General features: G+C 41.0%; 1 protein-coding gene across 1 annotated transcript; it reads right to left on the reverse strand.

The window, feature by feature from the left end:
- Positions 1 to 14,786: 14,786 nt before the first annotated feature.
- cdca5 (cell division cycle associated 5) lies at positions 14,787 to 15,746 on the reverse strand (the record flags this gene model as incomplete). Its single annotated transcript, XM_083925208.1, has 1 exon — positions 14,787 to 15,746. One exon carries the CDS (start codon positions 15,744 to 15,746, stop codon positions 14,886 to 14,888), a length of 861 nt encoding a protein of 286 aa, XP_083781334.1. The 3' UTR covers positions 14,787 to 14,885.
- Positions 15,747 to 15,867: the final 121 nt, after the last annotated feature.

A 15,867-nucleotide genomic window follows, 5' to 3' on the forward strand; every position in this document is an offset into this window, starting at 1 on the left:
TGTTTGGAGTGTGGACTGGTGGCTCCTGGACACTACCGAGGTGCTGTTGAGCAAAGCACCGAACCCCCAACTGCTCGGGGCGCTGGTCACTGGCAGCCCCCTCGCTCTAACATCTCTCCTTAATTGCATGTATATAGGTCCTGTCTATGTGTGTATATTTCGGGCCTGTGTGTGTGTAACATGTATAATAATAAGAGTGAAAAAATTCAATATCCCCATGCGGGATAAACAAAGTTCTTCTTCTTAAAAGTTACACAAATAGGCAAATTGTCATCCAGATGCTCTTCTGCAGCAGCGCTTTTTCCAAAAAGGTCAGCGGTCAAACTGTCCCATGAGCAGATCTCCTGATGAACTAAAGAGCTGTACAGACAAAGGAAGTGTCTGGAGCACCAGCATCAGCATGTGTTTCGCATCATCCATCTATAAAGCATGATGTTGTATCAATAAACAATACATCCATTAGTCATAACTTATAAAATGGTGCTTTCTTTGCCCGAGAAGGATGACTCCATAATCATTTTATACATGTGACATTAAACAGGATGTGAACTGTGTTGGATTTATACTTTGATGGCCCCTGAACTCATTCTGGTGTCGGTGTGACTCCTGTCTGGGTTCCTGCTGCACACATGACTGCGCCTCTGTCTTTCCCCGCACACTTTCTCACTCAGTCAGTAATGAAAAGAGAAGAATAACAACACGTGGAAATGACAGGTACCTATGTTTTTGCTTTTCAATGCAAAACGTTCTGGAGAAGCATATTTTCAGGCTCCCTCGTGGCGACACGGAGGAGCAGGAGAGGGGATGGAGAGAGGAGGAGGGTGAATGGAGAGCACAACTGAGTCTGAAAATGATTTAAATGGTGTTGTTTTTTAACCCACAGTTACACTTTTACTTATAGATGTTCTAATCTGAAGTATGATCATATTACGCTCTTATATGTTTGAGCCATATTGCCAGACATTCCCTTTACAAAGTTATTTACCTGACCTCTTCAAATGCTTATAACCTAATAACAAGTCTACCGTTATATATCATCTTTAATCTATCTATCTATCTATCAACCAATTATCTATCTATCTATCTATCTATCTATCTATCTATCTATCTATCTATCTATCTATCTATCTATCTATCTATCTATCTATCTATCTATCTATCCATCTATCTATCTATCTATCTCTCTATCTATCTATCAATCTTTCTATCTATCTGTTAAAGATGCACAATAATAGTTACAATCCACAATAAAAGCTTAAATGCTTATTTCCACGGTGGTCCTCTGACACATAACATGAAACCTATTCATTTATTCCTTATTTATTCTCTCTATTTTACTTCAGTGTAAACTTCCAACACAAGTGAAGAAATATGCAAATATAAAAAACACTGCTTATTCTATATGATCGAGGGAGGCAGTGGGATGAAAAAGAAGGCAATGTATGATGTATAATGTTTCTTTTTTTTAGACTTTTCTCCATTTAAAATATGAAAGAGGAACAGAAAGAGCTGTTCTAATAAAACATACGTACAGGGGTGGAGTGGTAAAGCTTAAATCAGGGTTTAAATGAGTGTAAAACCATCTTTCCAAGGTCACTGTGAAGAAGCTCTGTGATGTGATTAACTACAGGTTTTATTTGTGTTGCCGCAGAAAAGAGAAATATTAATTCATATTTAGAAAACTAGACTTTAGAGAAACTGAATGGAGCATTTTAAGATAGTTTATTCTGTCTGCGTTGACCCGTGACATGACACAGCTGTTCTCACAACAACACAACAAATCTGTTCGAACTAAAAACATTGAGACATTCTGTTTTTTTTACATCTCATGGACACACACACACACACACACACACACACACACACACACACACACACACACACACACACACACACACACACACACACACACACACACACACACACACACACACACACACACACACACACACAGAGAGAAGCCTCTTTGTGAGGAGAAGAGAGGTGAACAGTGTCCACTGGGGGGAGACACTCCATCACAGACCGTCTCCTGCTGCTTGCGTCTGTGTCAAGGCAGCAGGGGGCAGCAGCGTGCACACAGGTGCATCATCCAGCAGTGGTGCTCTTAATCGGGGGACCACCTGGGATCCATGAAAGGGTTCCCACTGGGATGCATAGATTGTTTTTCACTACATGTTGAATGATGCAGCGGTAGGATGATTAAGGAAAGCACAAAGAACATATTTGTCTCTTCATCTTCAGACTTTCCTCTAATCTTCCCTTACGTTCCGATACGCATACGACCATATTACAAGTGTGCCAGGAAAGTATTTAGTATGTCCAAATATACATAGTGTGCAGTGTGCACAATGTCCTACATCCGGGCACATTTTGCAGCATGCAAGCAGGAATGCTTTTCTGTCTGTTTTGACCCACAATCCTTTGCACAGCATTTATGAACCAGAGGTCAAAGTTCAAGCACCAATGTTTTGAAGAAGTATCATGTCCCAGTTGTGTGCATATGCATGCAACAGAACAAAATATATGTTTGTAATTATAATATATATATTATAAGCACAGCTGCAGTACATGCTACGAGTAAGACATAAAATGTATGCAGTTTGAAAATCAGTCTTTGCTTTATTTTATTCAGATGAAGGAAAAAAAACTCACTTTTATTTTGTTGTGCTGGTCCCAACATGTAGAGTTAATATGCACTGATGTGGACATTATATATTATTTTCCTTATAATCAAAGCCACAGTTGGGAAACACTGATATAATGTATAAAGACGGTTGTTTTATAGCGAGTTTGTTTAATGGGAGTTGTTTTTTTTTACCACCATTTCCTGAGATAATACAAAAAAAAAAATTTGTAAGAGAGAAATGAAAATTGAGTTGAATTTTTTGGTTATCGTCATGGTTACACTGAAATACATGTGAGTCGGCCTGTATGCCTGCGTTTTTATCATTACCTCAGAGTATACAGACACGTTTGAGTCTTAATTCAATTTAATTAAATTTTATTTATAGTGACAAATCATGACAAAAGTTATCTCAGGACACTTTACAGACTAGGTATGGACCACACTCTATGACTTATTTATGATTTACATAGACCCAACAATTCTTAACGCGGTTGAAAAGAAAGAAAGAACTATTAAATTAGTGATTAATGAACTTAATTGTCTGCTTTAAAAATCATATAGATCATTATACATCCTGCAGGAAAGGGGACCATTGGAAAATACATGTCCATGTTAAATTATATGATGTCCCCCTATGTTCACTTATGTTAATCACATTAAATGTTTAGTTTTTTTGGGAGAGTTTGTTGCCAGATGCAGCGCCACAGTGAAAACTCTAATCTAAATATCTGTGACATCTTCCTGATATTACGTTGCTGCCCTGTTATAAAACACTTTACCTTTTAAATCCACATAATTATCTTTAAGGATGGAAGAATCCTCTTCTTTCTCACCGTCTGATAGTATAAGATGTATTGTTTTTTAATTAATGTTTGCACAGGGTGTTTAACTATTTCACATTTTAAACACACTTCCCCAAGTTCAGACGGCATATTTGGTGTCTTTTGAAACTCTAGGATGATGACTAGAATCTGAAATAAAGTTTTGTATGTTTGAGCTTTATCTGGCTTCACACACCCAATTACCTAATGACGCAAAACTGGGTTAACTGGGAAAACAACTGAAGTAAGCACGTTTTAGGGGGTTTACAGTTATTTCTTTTGCTAATGTTGTGTTATTTAACTGACTATCTTTAGTGTAAACTTGCATTCTGTTACTGTTTGTTAATATGTGTATTCTTTGCTGTTTTAAATGTAATTTTCTTTATTATAATATATTATATATGTTTTATTGTTTAAGGTCAAATGTGAGTTAGTTGTGTCACAGTTTGGGTAAATAACTGTAGGAGAAAAACATGTATAATGTAATATGCTTTGCTGTAGTAGGTTTAGAAGAAGAAGAAGAAGAAGAAGACGAAGAAGAAGAAGAAGAAGACGAAGAAGACGAAGAAGACGAAGAAGAAGAAGAAGAAGAAGAAGAAGAAGAAGAAGAATTACTTTATTAATCCTGGAAGGGGTAATTCAATTTTTTCACTCACTGTTATTATACATGTTACACACACACAGGCCCAAAATACATACACATGCACAAACAGGACCTATATACATGCAATTAATGAAGAGATGTCAGAGCGAGGGGGCTGCCAATGGATCGGAGCAATTGGGGGGTTGGTGCCTTGCTCAACAGCACCTCGGCAGTGCCCAAGAGATGAACCCTACGGTTCCCAGCCGAGTCACCTATGGACTGAGCTACTGCCGCGTGTGTTGACTTGTCAAAATCATACGTTGATCTGTAACCCACAGCAATATCCTGATATATTATAATCAACATCACACTTGATATATTCAACAATGCGTCTAAAAGCAGTCACATAACTTATTATGTAGTTACAAGCAAAAAAACAGTATCGTAAAACATTTAAAAAAGCTTCTCTTCATCATTTTATTTCCAATTTCTTCTCTTTATACCCGCACACTGATCCAAATTGAGCTAAACTGAACGCCCTTTGTCTAAATTCACCTCATCTCTGCCCTGCTATGAAAGCAGCGCGGGCTATTTTGCACATTCATGCTCCGCGTAAAGCTTTAATTCTTCCTGTTGTCAGATTTACCTCCCCGTCTAATAGTTTTATCTCTCTGTCCCAATAAAAAAGCCCTTTCACATTAAGATTCCTCAGGACACATTCGGAGGTCTGAGGTCTTGTATTTGGATGCCCTTGACATGAAAAAAAGTTTGGGAACCCCTGCTGAAAGCTCGGGCTTTTAGCTGCTGCGTGGAGCGTTTTTGAACACAGACACACACATATATACCCTATCATGCTCTCTCTCTCCCCTTCTTTCCTCTGCCTGATGTAGTGTGACAGTGTGTTCGCCCGCAGCACTCTGCTGGCGTGGAAACAATCAGCTTTGACAGAAAGGGGGTGGTGGTGGGGAGGACAGAGGGAGGTAGAGGAGTAGGGAGGGATGAAGGGAGTGAGGAGGGTGGAGGGGGAGGCTGCGGCCCTGAGGCCTGTGTATGATGAACTGGATAGAAAGACCTGTCGTCAGAGGAGAAACAACACAACACATAGAGATAGATAGATAGATAGATAGATAGATAGATAGATAGATAGATAGATAGATAGATAGACAGATAGATAGATAGATAGATGGATAGACAGATAGACAGACAGATAGATAGATAGATAGATAGATAGATAGATAGATAGATAGATAGATAGATAGATAGATAGATAGATAGATAGATAGATAGATAGACAGATAGATAGATAGATAGACAGAGGAGAATAAAATCACATTAAACGACAGAAATGTTTAATTTTTTTAGTCAATATTTGGTGACAATTCACAGAATTAACTATAATGTTAAAATAAATATGAAAAAAAGCTTTATTGGCAACAATTTTCTTTTAAATAAACTTCAAAAATCCCACTGACACTAATTGTTTGAATTTAATTTAACATCACAGATGTTTTAATGGTAAAATAGACACGCGTGAGTGTTTTAATGTAAATTGTATTTATCTGCAAAAGGCCTCACACATGCAGCTATATAGTTATATAGTTATATTATATTAAAGCCAATAGTGAAATTATTTTTTCTTAAAAAAGGCTTTTTAAAAATGCTGTAAATTGTGTTTAAGTGTGGGTGTTTTGTTGTTGCTTTGTTGGTTTGTTTTAATACAAGAATCAAACTGGTATTTGGCGAAACTCTCCCCGTAAAAAAAGATATTTCGATCTCAAGAGACAAACTTTAAATTCACATAGTTAAAAATGCTTTTTAAGTAAAATTCAAGAGAAAGGAGAAAGTTCCCATATTAAATATGCAAAAGGGAAACGTGCCTGCTTAGTTAAATGTCTCATTGTATTCAACTATTAATTATCGTTTTTACATTATTTTGCTCATCCCTGCGCAGCCCACTTAGTACATTTGTATAATTAACAAACAGATTTAGACCATTAAACTGTCCTCATCACTGATTGTGCTCTAAATTGACTTAATTTGAGCCTAAACCGAAAACCATGGACAAAAACTAGGAACTTTAATTGACAAAGAAGACAAAAACGGGTCAAACCCTCGTTCAAAACGGGAGATTTTATTAACTACAACACGTAATAATGTGTTGTAACAACCTGTTGACTGAAACAGAGAAGCACACAGCATCTAAGGCCTTGGTGACCTCAGTGTCAGTCATCCACTTGACTCTAATTCAGTTAAAGCAATCAGGTCCATTATGAGGGCCCCTCTCAAGACGCAGCGTCTACTCAATGGTTTGATTCCAGGACTTGAAGCTTGTGTGTGAGGAGGAGGAGGAGGTGTGTGTGTGTGTGTGTGTGCTGAGGGTTCAGCTGCCTCGTCTGCTATAACCAGCTAATAAATATGAAAACAGCAGGTTAAAACTTTTTATTCGTCCCGTGCCTGAAAGGATTATACCCTTCTATAGAGTCCCGTGAAAAATCCCCCAAACCTCATAATGCCCAATGTTGTCCCATAAAACTGTGTTGGACAAAAGGAAGAGAAAGGGGGCTTTTTCACGCATAAGGGGTTTTCTCAAGAGCACATTGAGAGGAGCCCCGGCTCGGACCCGCCCATAGATTATCTGGCTGTCGGTGAATGAGCGGCTGGGAGCGGCAGGTGCGTGTGCCAAGCACGGGGGGTCGCGGGGGCCCCGGTGACCACGCAGAGGACGGTGAACTATGGAGAATGCTAACGCAGCTGCTGGCAGGAATGTTTGCAGATTGTCACTTCCATTTAACTTGCTCTTTTTCTTTTCTCTCTCCCCTCCTCCTCCTCCTCTCCCCCCGACCCGGAGAGACAGAAATGGCCTCCCCCAGGTTTCCCTCCCACCTCCAAGCTGCAGAGATAGGGCTAAACGGTGACACCCTGTCCACAAAAGCGACAAGCGGAGCGGGTCGTCCCCGCCTCAGCGCCGTGAAATTGTGGATTAAACCGATAAGCAGCGAGAATGATACAGATCCCTGCATTTTTCGAGCGAGTTTTATGCGACTAAGTGAATGCCAAGTAACTCATAAGGCAGGGTTAACACACTCTTTAACTCCGTCTCACTTCAGTCCCCAGAGGCTTCTTTCATACAGGTTATTGGATTTTAGGTTTTTGAAGCGCTCACATCAACATATGGCGGTGTGTAGAAGAAGCTGTTTAATAATGCAGCTCATGAATTTATCGCTTTGCCAAAAAAAAATTATCAAATAACAAAGAATGCACGCTTTTGTCGCGTCGGCCTCTTATGGAAGCATCTTCTCTTATCTTCATTTTCACGCATTCAAAATAAAATCTGCGTATTAGCACCAGAATTCATTTATCAAAGAAGATAGTCATCCCCGTGTTAACCCGTGTAGGCTCTGTCTTTGCCTGGAAATGGCCTCATTGCCCCACACCTTGGTGTCTAATCTCCGTCGTCCAAACTGTGTCCCCTTTTCCAAACTGTGGCCTACGGCTATGTGTGCGTCCGCAAGTTAATCCCCCTCAGAACTCCGTCGTCCCTGTTATTCCACTGGGGTTTGGCAAAAGTGCGGCACAACGCTCCTCTTTCACACCATCTTCTAGCAAAAAGGGGATTAATGTCGCCACCATTATGAATAATGAGAATGAATAACAAACAGCCGTCTGTTTATCCCGCACGATTAAATAAAAGGAAAGAGTGTCCTTGTGTGCTTTTTTGTATTGAACGGTCTGTGGAGGTGACAGACTGGGGTGGAATCAGCGAGTTAATCTGACACCATCTGATGCTTAAGCCAAAGTATTGGCACTGAATCTACCTCTTCATTAATGTCTCAACAGTGAAATTAAGCTTCTGTATTATTTTGTGTGCAAAGAACACAACAAAAGATCAGATTTATGCCACTAAAATTACAGCAATTAAACAATCCTGTGGACAGGGCCGTAGCCTACAAAGCTCAAGTCAAATCTATCTGTTACTATTTATTATCACGTGGCAGGTATCTGGTATTTTTAGACTCATTTTATTCCTCACAGTGTGGAGAAGGCTTTTAATACAACGTTAACATCATTTAAACATTCATGTTGGGTGATAACATTAATGGCGAGTATAAATGAAGAGTTACCTGAATAAATAAAAAGGGGAAAATAGAAAAACAGGCGCGTTAATAGTGTTTCTAAATATCCTGTTACTGATCTGTTCCTGTGACGACAAACATTAAACACTTTGTTATGTAAGTAATGATTGATGGTTGGTGCGACCAAACCATTGTAAACAACACAAAGTAGTGAGAAGGTCATTTTATGAACAAATAACTCAAAACACTTAGAGGTTTTGCTGCAGATTCTGGTAACGATAACTAGTTTTAGACAGATAAGAATTCAATTCGCTGGAGTTATGACTCTCTAAACTCTATATTTTATCATTTGGCATTGTGTAATTGCCATTTATGGCCACAATGGCTGCTGTTCAGCAACAGTCTCGTATTCAAGAGTCTGTTCTGTATAACTGCCTTAACATGTAACTATTTAACTAGTATCACAACGATGATAAATGCAACAATGTGTTAGAGTGAAGTTGCACTTTGCAGATGAAAATGATGGTAAATGTGACCAAATCGACAGAAAAACACAGAAAAGAGAGAAATTAAAAAGACACTCTTGGTCCTGATGGAGACTAAATGCATTGTGGCCTTAAATCTCCTCTTCCAGGCATCTTTTATTGCGTGTTTTTTCCATCCGCGCTGGATTATAAATGCCAAAATGTACAATGAAGCTAAGAACAAGAATGTAGCCTCACGACACAAAATGATGGGACAATGTATTGGAGAAACAATGCTCTTAGCGAAGAAAAGAAGATGATTAATGTGACCAAATTCATCTAAATAACACAAAAAAGAGATAGATTAAATGTTGACAGTGTCTCCTCTGTCGTGGCCTTAACATTTGTCTTCTTGCTCAGTGTTTTCCAACATTAACTGGATCAAAACTCAGTCACACAGCTGCAAAAACGGACAGTTCACCGAGCAACAAGAGAAGCCTCGTGACGATGATTCATGGGACGATGTATGTGAACTAATATGACCAAATCAGCCAAGAAATAAAGACACTTTTGGTCCAAAGGGTTGACAAAGTGTCTCTTCGGCATCTTCTTTAAATGTTTCCGTCCATACTAAGGACACTGTGCATCTTTCTCCCTCTTTTTGCTCAATATTTTACAACATGCACTGGATAAAAACTCCAATAATGGGATAATGTAACGGAGCTACATTACTTTTAACAGAAATAAGTGAAGGCCACTGCGACAGAATCCTATAAAAAGTGAGAAATAAAGAACACAAAAAGTCCCATCTACATCTATTTAAGCGTCTCATATGCATCATGACCATAACATGTCTCCTCTTCACATCTTCTCAGCTTTTACCAACACACGCACACACACACACACACACACACACACACACACACACACATACACTTGGATCACAGACTCTGTAACCAGCTGCCAGAACGGACAATGCAGCTCTGGCACGAGGATATGAAAATGAAATATGAAACAGTGGTGTGATAAACTGGTAGATAATCATCTTTTCATTAAACTTTCATCCCCAGTGACTTAAATATTCAAGAGCCCAATTACAGAGCTTGTATCTCTCTCTCTTACTCTCTCATGCTTTTCTTAACAAGAGCAGTCGGGGAGAGAGAGAGGGAGAGTGGCTTAAGGGGTGAGTGAGAGCATCATTATAGAGCGGTCACACAGGGAGGGGAGACAGAGATGACCCGTCGTCCCTCATCGAGGACAGGGAGCAGCAGGCCTGACGCGAGGCCCTGTCCAAACACCGGGGATGAGACGATGTACAGATGGAGAGAGAGAGAGACAGGCAGCAGATAGACGTGTGGCAGCATGCAGCCGTGCAGGTCTGACGGATGGAGGGATGGTGGGAGACAGAGAAAGAGACAGAAACAGACAGACGAACTGAGAGGAGTATAGATTTTCCGGGCAGATAGTGGAAAGATTTGTGCATCCCGATGAGTGCCACAAACAGAGCGCATGACTCTCTCTCTTGTCTGCCTGTTTCTGTGTGTGTGTGTGTAGTGTGTGTGTAAGTGTGTGTCAGTGTATTAGCAGTCAGAGCACTGAAGCCCACGGGCGATTCCTGTGTGTGCTTGCGATAAAGGGAAAAAGGGAGGAAGTATAACGGGGAGGGGGAAAGCAGGGTGGAGGGAGGAGTGGGTGAGGGGTGGTTGGGTGGGTGAGAGGAGAGATGAGGAAGTTGGTTGGGGGGTGGGGGGGTGGAGGAGGATGAGGAGGGGGTGGAGGGATATGCAGAGAGTGAGAAAGAGAGAGAAAAAAGAAGAGAGAGGAAAGAGCATCCAGCAGAGCAGGGAGCTTCCTCTGTGCTGTCAAAGCCTCTGGATCATGTCCCCATTGGTCTTTCGCTTTCCCACACACACACACACACACACACACACACACACACACACACACACACACACACACACACACACACACACACACACACACACACACGTTCCCTCACCCAATTGCTCCCTTCTCCCTCAAACCAACCCCTCTCCTCCCTCCCTCTCATGAAAAGAGTGTCTTGGCAGGGTAATTAAGAATGGCCTCTAAACACAGGAGAATGGCAAGAACGCTCCAGATGAAAGTAAATGATTAAAATAATTACAGGCTGAGAGCTGACGAGCCGGAGTGTGGGGTGGCCGCCGGACATTTGTCGGTAATTAGATAATTAATCTGAATGCAAATGATGAGCCCTAACGAAGCAGTCAAGCTGAACCAGCGACAACTGCCGTGAGTGAAATGTAGGGAGGAGGAAAGAGGAGGAGGGAAGCAAGAGAAGAGAGGGGGTAAAAAAAAAAAAAAACAACCTCACATGAATATGAGTGTAAAATATCCAAACTCCCCCAAAATCAGCATGAACAGACTCAAAAGCAAAAGCCAGCACAGGCAGCAGCAGCAGCAGCAGCAGAAACAGCAGCATTGTAAATCAATAACTGTTTCTGGCAGCTCCAAAACACTCCTCCTGCTCCGCTCCGTTTGTAACTTTCAGTCGTAGTGACAAGCCGACATGAATACCTTGTTAAAAATATACAAAAAGCCAAGCCACCCTGTGTTGTGCTCTGCAAAAAAAAGAAATGTTTAAACATGTCTCTTCTCCCAGGGAGCTGAAATGCCAAATGAACATGAAATGGCACCTGAGGAAGAAAACAGAGCTTTGCACACCCTAAAATGCGTGAGCAAATTGTGGATTTATACTCGTTGGCTGCTACACACTCATTATTCCTCACACACACACACACACACACACACACACACAACACACACACACACACACACACACACACACACACACACACACACACACACACACAGAGAGACACTCAGCATGTGTACGTGCTCTCGGCAGATGTAAATAATCGACTTCATAGTTTATTCAGAGGTGTTTTTTTTCCAGACGTACTTGTCAGCATCCTCTTCAGCTACTGTGGATCACTTCTTAAATAAAGATCTTCAGGGTTTATTATTCCACCTGATATTATATCGCTGTGACAGCTGGAGCAGTTCTGTCTGTATTTTTAATTGGGCACTATAAAAACAGCCATTAATATAAAGGGCTCGTGCTAATAACTGCAGCATCTGTTGAAGCAAACTTCAACACCAGCATGAACCAAGTGTCTCCCAAATCCTGCTACAAGACGCTGGATTAAGAGAATAAATCCCCCAAATCTCATCTATTGATAGGAAACTGTTTTGAGTTTCATAACAGACAACAAAACAATACTTTGTCTTACTTTTTTGAATATGAAAATATTTCAATGATTTTCATTTAACAAAAGAAAACAAACAAGATCTTTTCCCAGTCTTAACAGTGGCAGAATTAAGATTTAAAGGGACAGTTCACCCCAGAATCCTTCCATCCATCTTTAACTGTTTGTCTCTATCCGGGTCGCGGGGGAGCTGGAGCTGATCCCAGCTGACATCAGGCGTAAGGCGGGTACACCCTGGACAGGACGCCAGTCTATCACAGGACACATAGAGACAAACAGAGACAGACAACCATTCACACTCACATTCACGGGCAATTTAGAATCATTAATTAACCGAACACGTGCACGTCTTTGGACTGTGGGAGGAAGCCGGAGAACCTGGAGAAAACCCACGCAGACACAGGGAGAACATGCAAACTCCACACAGAAGGTCTTCGAACCAGGAACCCTCTTGCTGTGAGGCGACAGTGCGAACTAGAGATGCACCGATCCAATACCTGGATCAGATATCTGCTCCGATATTGCATTATTAGCTGGATCGGATCGGATGAATGAGGCCGATCCAGTCATTTATTTTTTATTAATATCACACACAGATAATAATAATACTGTTACAGTGATCTAGTCACTTCAATTCTGTGTTTGCAACACCGGTTAGGTTTTACGTTACATGTTTAAATATCTGTTTGCAGTACACTTCACATGGAAATGTCATTTATTTTGTTTTGTTGCTAATGTACACTTTAATGTCAATAAATAATATTAAGTACATTTATATCCGTGTTTTACCTTTTTTAAACAAGGCTAAATGTTTATGTCAGGCCTGATGCCTTCACTCACATGGCAAGGTATACGGTTCATTCATTCAACAGTTGTATCGGATCGGTATCGTCCAATACGCTCAGACCAGGTATCGGAAAAAAAACAACCACCAAAACACCATGCCACCTGTGCGGCTTCTTATTAATCTAAGTTGTTTTGGTATGAGCTGCCCAGTGTTTGAGATATCCACCAGAACTATTTTCTTTCAATGAAACTACACCCGCAAACCGTATCACCGCGCAGAAGGAAGCGTACCAATGGACGAGAGGCCCACAGCGAGATTAATGGCGTCCTCCTTGGCTGAGGTAAAACATTAGCTCGCTCAGGTGAGCTGGCATTTCAGAGAAAACTACATATATGTTGGGTTTAAGGCTGTACTGTCCCTTTGAGTCAGGAGAAAACATCTAAATTTTAAGGGTTCAATACCCAGCCTTAGTTGCTCCTTTCAATTATCTCACAGTATATTATTTTAAAGAGAAATGTAACATCACAGTTTGGGTTTCTACAGCTATAACATTTAAAAAAACCTTACTCTTGAATAGAAATCATCATTTTAGTTATGTTATGTTGAAATTGACAGGAGAACTGCGGCTGCTCAGTCAGAGGTAGACATCACAGTGGATGACACCCCTTCTTCCCCTCGTTAGTGCAAATTACGCAACTCATCCACTTACACATTTACGAGACTCCAGAGGAAAACGTTTTACCTGTCGACCATTCTCATTAAACCCAGACAGATCGCCCCCTCACTCAGTCTGCCTCATCATATCCACTGGAGACCAATGCTGCGTACAGGAGCGTGTTGTTAGTCTGCATATTCACTCGCACCTGACGAGGGCTCTGTGCAGGTTTACAGTATCAGTAACAAGTGCTGTCAGACCACACAACAATCTCAGCTATGCAAATTTTATTGCTAAGAATACTTTTGGCTCATTTAAGATTTTTTTTTGAATGGGAGTTTCACGGTTTAAGCCTGGACATTACTGAGATTTTGCTTAAATATTACAACAAACACAAGAACGTTAGAGCCCAGATTGACAGGATAACAGCTTCTTTTCTTTAATTTTTATATAAAAGGCTGAGTGAACAGTGAATACAGCAAATTTATTCAAATTGATAAAACTAAAACCATCACGGAGAACATTGACAAAGATCTCAAAATGTGCTATTATGGCAAAAATAAAGGATTTCTGCAACAGACAGTATTGGGAGTGAAAAATACACTTCAGTCAATTATGGTGATTTAATTGGTTGAAGTCCAAGAACATTGATTGGTGCTTTCTTTCAGTCTTATTCTGAAATAACGTGCCAATTAAATGTGGATGCAAAACATTATTTACAAAACTACTTCAGTATCCTGGTCACAGACGTCTGGGTCTCTGCCCACGTTTCTGTGTTTTGCAGTGATTCAAATATTATGACGGAAAAAAAAACGCCAATTCAGTTTTATACTGATAGAAAATGCTCCAACTTATATCTCTCTATATTAAATCGACCATTTCTGCTGCTAATGTTACAAACCACAGCTTCTTCCAAATGTGCTTACAACATTAATAATAAACTGTTGAATATTTCCATTTATGTATCAGGTGCACAATCAAACCAGTTTGGCACTGAAAAGTCAATTAAAACAGATCAAAGTTGGACCTTTAACATGAACAGAAGATATTTTATCACAGCAAACAAAATCAACATAGTTCAATGTTAACCGGGAAAAAACTTTTTTACCACATGACAGGGCTGCAACCAACTATTATTTTTATTATCGATTAATCAGTCCATTATTTTTTCGCTTAATCGATTAGTTTGGTCAATGAGATGTCAAATTGTAAACAAATGTTGGTCAGTGTTTCCCAAAGCCCAAGATGACACACTCAAATGTTTTGTTTTGTCCAAAAATCCAAAGATATTCAGTTCACTGTCAAACAGAGGAAAGAAACCAGAAAATATTCACATTTAACAAGCTGTAATCAGAGAAATTCAACTTTTTTTCTCCCTTAAGAAATGAATCAAACAGATTATCAAAATAGTTGACGAGAACAACTTGATTAATCTTTGCAGGTCTCCCAAATAATGACCTCAGCAACAAATTAAGAGCATTTAAATGAACAACCAAACATATAAAACGCCAAACAATCGACATTTTTACAATATACAGAGCAGGAAATATACAAAAATGTTTCTCAGCATGTCAGAGACAAAAACAACATGCTGTGAGAGATCCCTTCAGTCTTTCAGCCACATGTTTCTACTCCACGGTCAGATCAAACTCCTCTGCCTGCTCAAACTCTGCGTTCATCTGGGCAGCCAGTGCGTCCAGCTCCGTGGTGCCTATCTGCTGGACCTTCTTCCTCCTCTTCCTCTTCTCCTTCAACACAGTCACGCCGGGGATGTTTGGGTCCAGCTCGGGGAAAGCTGAACCACAGTCATCCGCCTCAAGCAAAGAGGTGAATGAGTTCAGTCCACACAAGGATCCAGAAACCTCCACACCCGTCTTGGACCGCCCGGATCTCCGCACCACCACCTCCGGGGTTGTCAGCTTCTCAAAGCCGAACATGGTCTCCCGGGAGTCGGGGCTAGCGTGGAATGAGCTGCCGCTTAACCTGCTGTAGGACCGGCGCACTTTCTGCGACCACACCGCGTCCTCTGGATCCACTGCTGGCTGTTGGGGATAAGCAGAGGGCGGCGGTGAGGAGGGGAGGATCGGTGACAGAATAACGGCCTTCGTCTTCTTCTCTTCCTTCCCCTTCTTAACCGAGGAGGAGCCCCCACGGCCCGGGACGGGATCCGGGGTTGAGACCTTCGGCTGCTTCTTCGGCGTGTTCTCCTTGTTTCTCTCCGTCGGCGCAACGGTTTTTCTGGACACTATTTTCTTCACGGTGATGGAACGTTTAACACCAACTGTTGCCTGGGTGATGGGACGTTTAACCCCAACGGACGTCGGCGTTATGGAACGTTTAACACCAACCGTCGCCGGCGCCATTTTGTTGTTATCAGTTGTAACGTTAACCAGAGGGGAAGGCGAACTAAGCCGCGGCGACCGTCTTCTCCGTGAGACGTTAACTCCATTACATCCCGCCATTATGTTGTGAAGCGTCCCTTCGTTCATACTGACCTTCTACTGGCGAAATAACCAAGTATCATTTGGATTCACTTGACAATCGGTACGGAAGTATCGCCACACGACGAGTGACACAACAGCAGCAGCAGTCCGTTGGTTCAAATTGCCC

The sequence above is a fragment of the Echiichthys vipera genome, assembly GCF_963691815.1.
Source record: "Echiichthys vipera genome assembly, chromosome: 13".
In the NCBI taxonomy this organism is placed as follows: Eukaryota; Metazoa; Chordata; class Actinopteri; order Perciformes; family Trachinidae; genus Echiichthys; species Echiichthys vipera.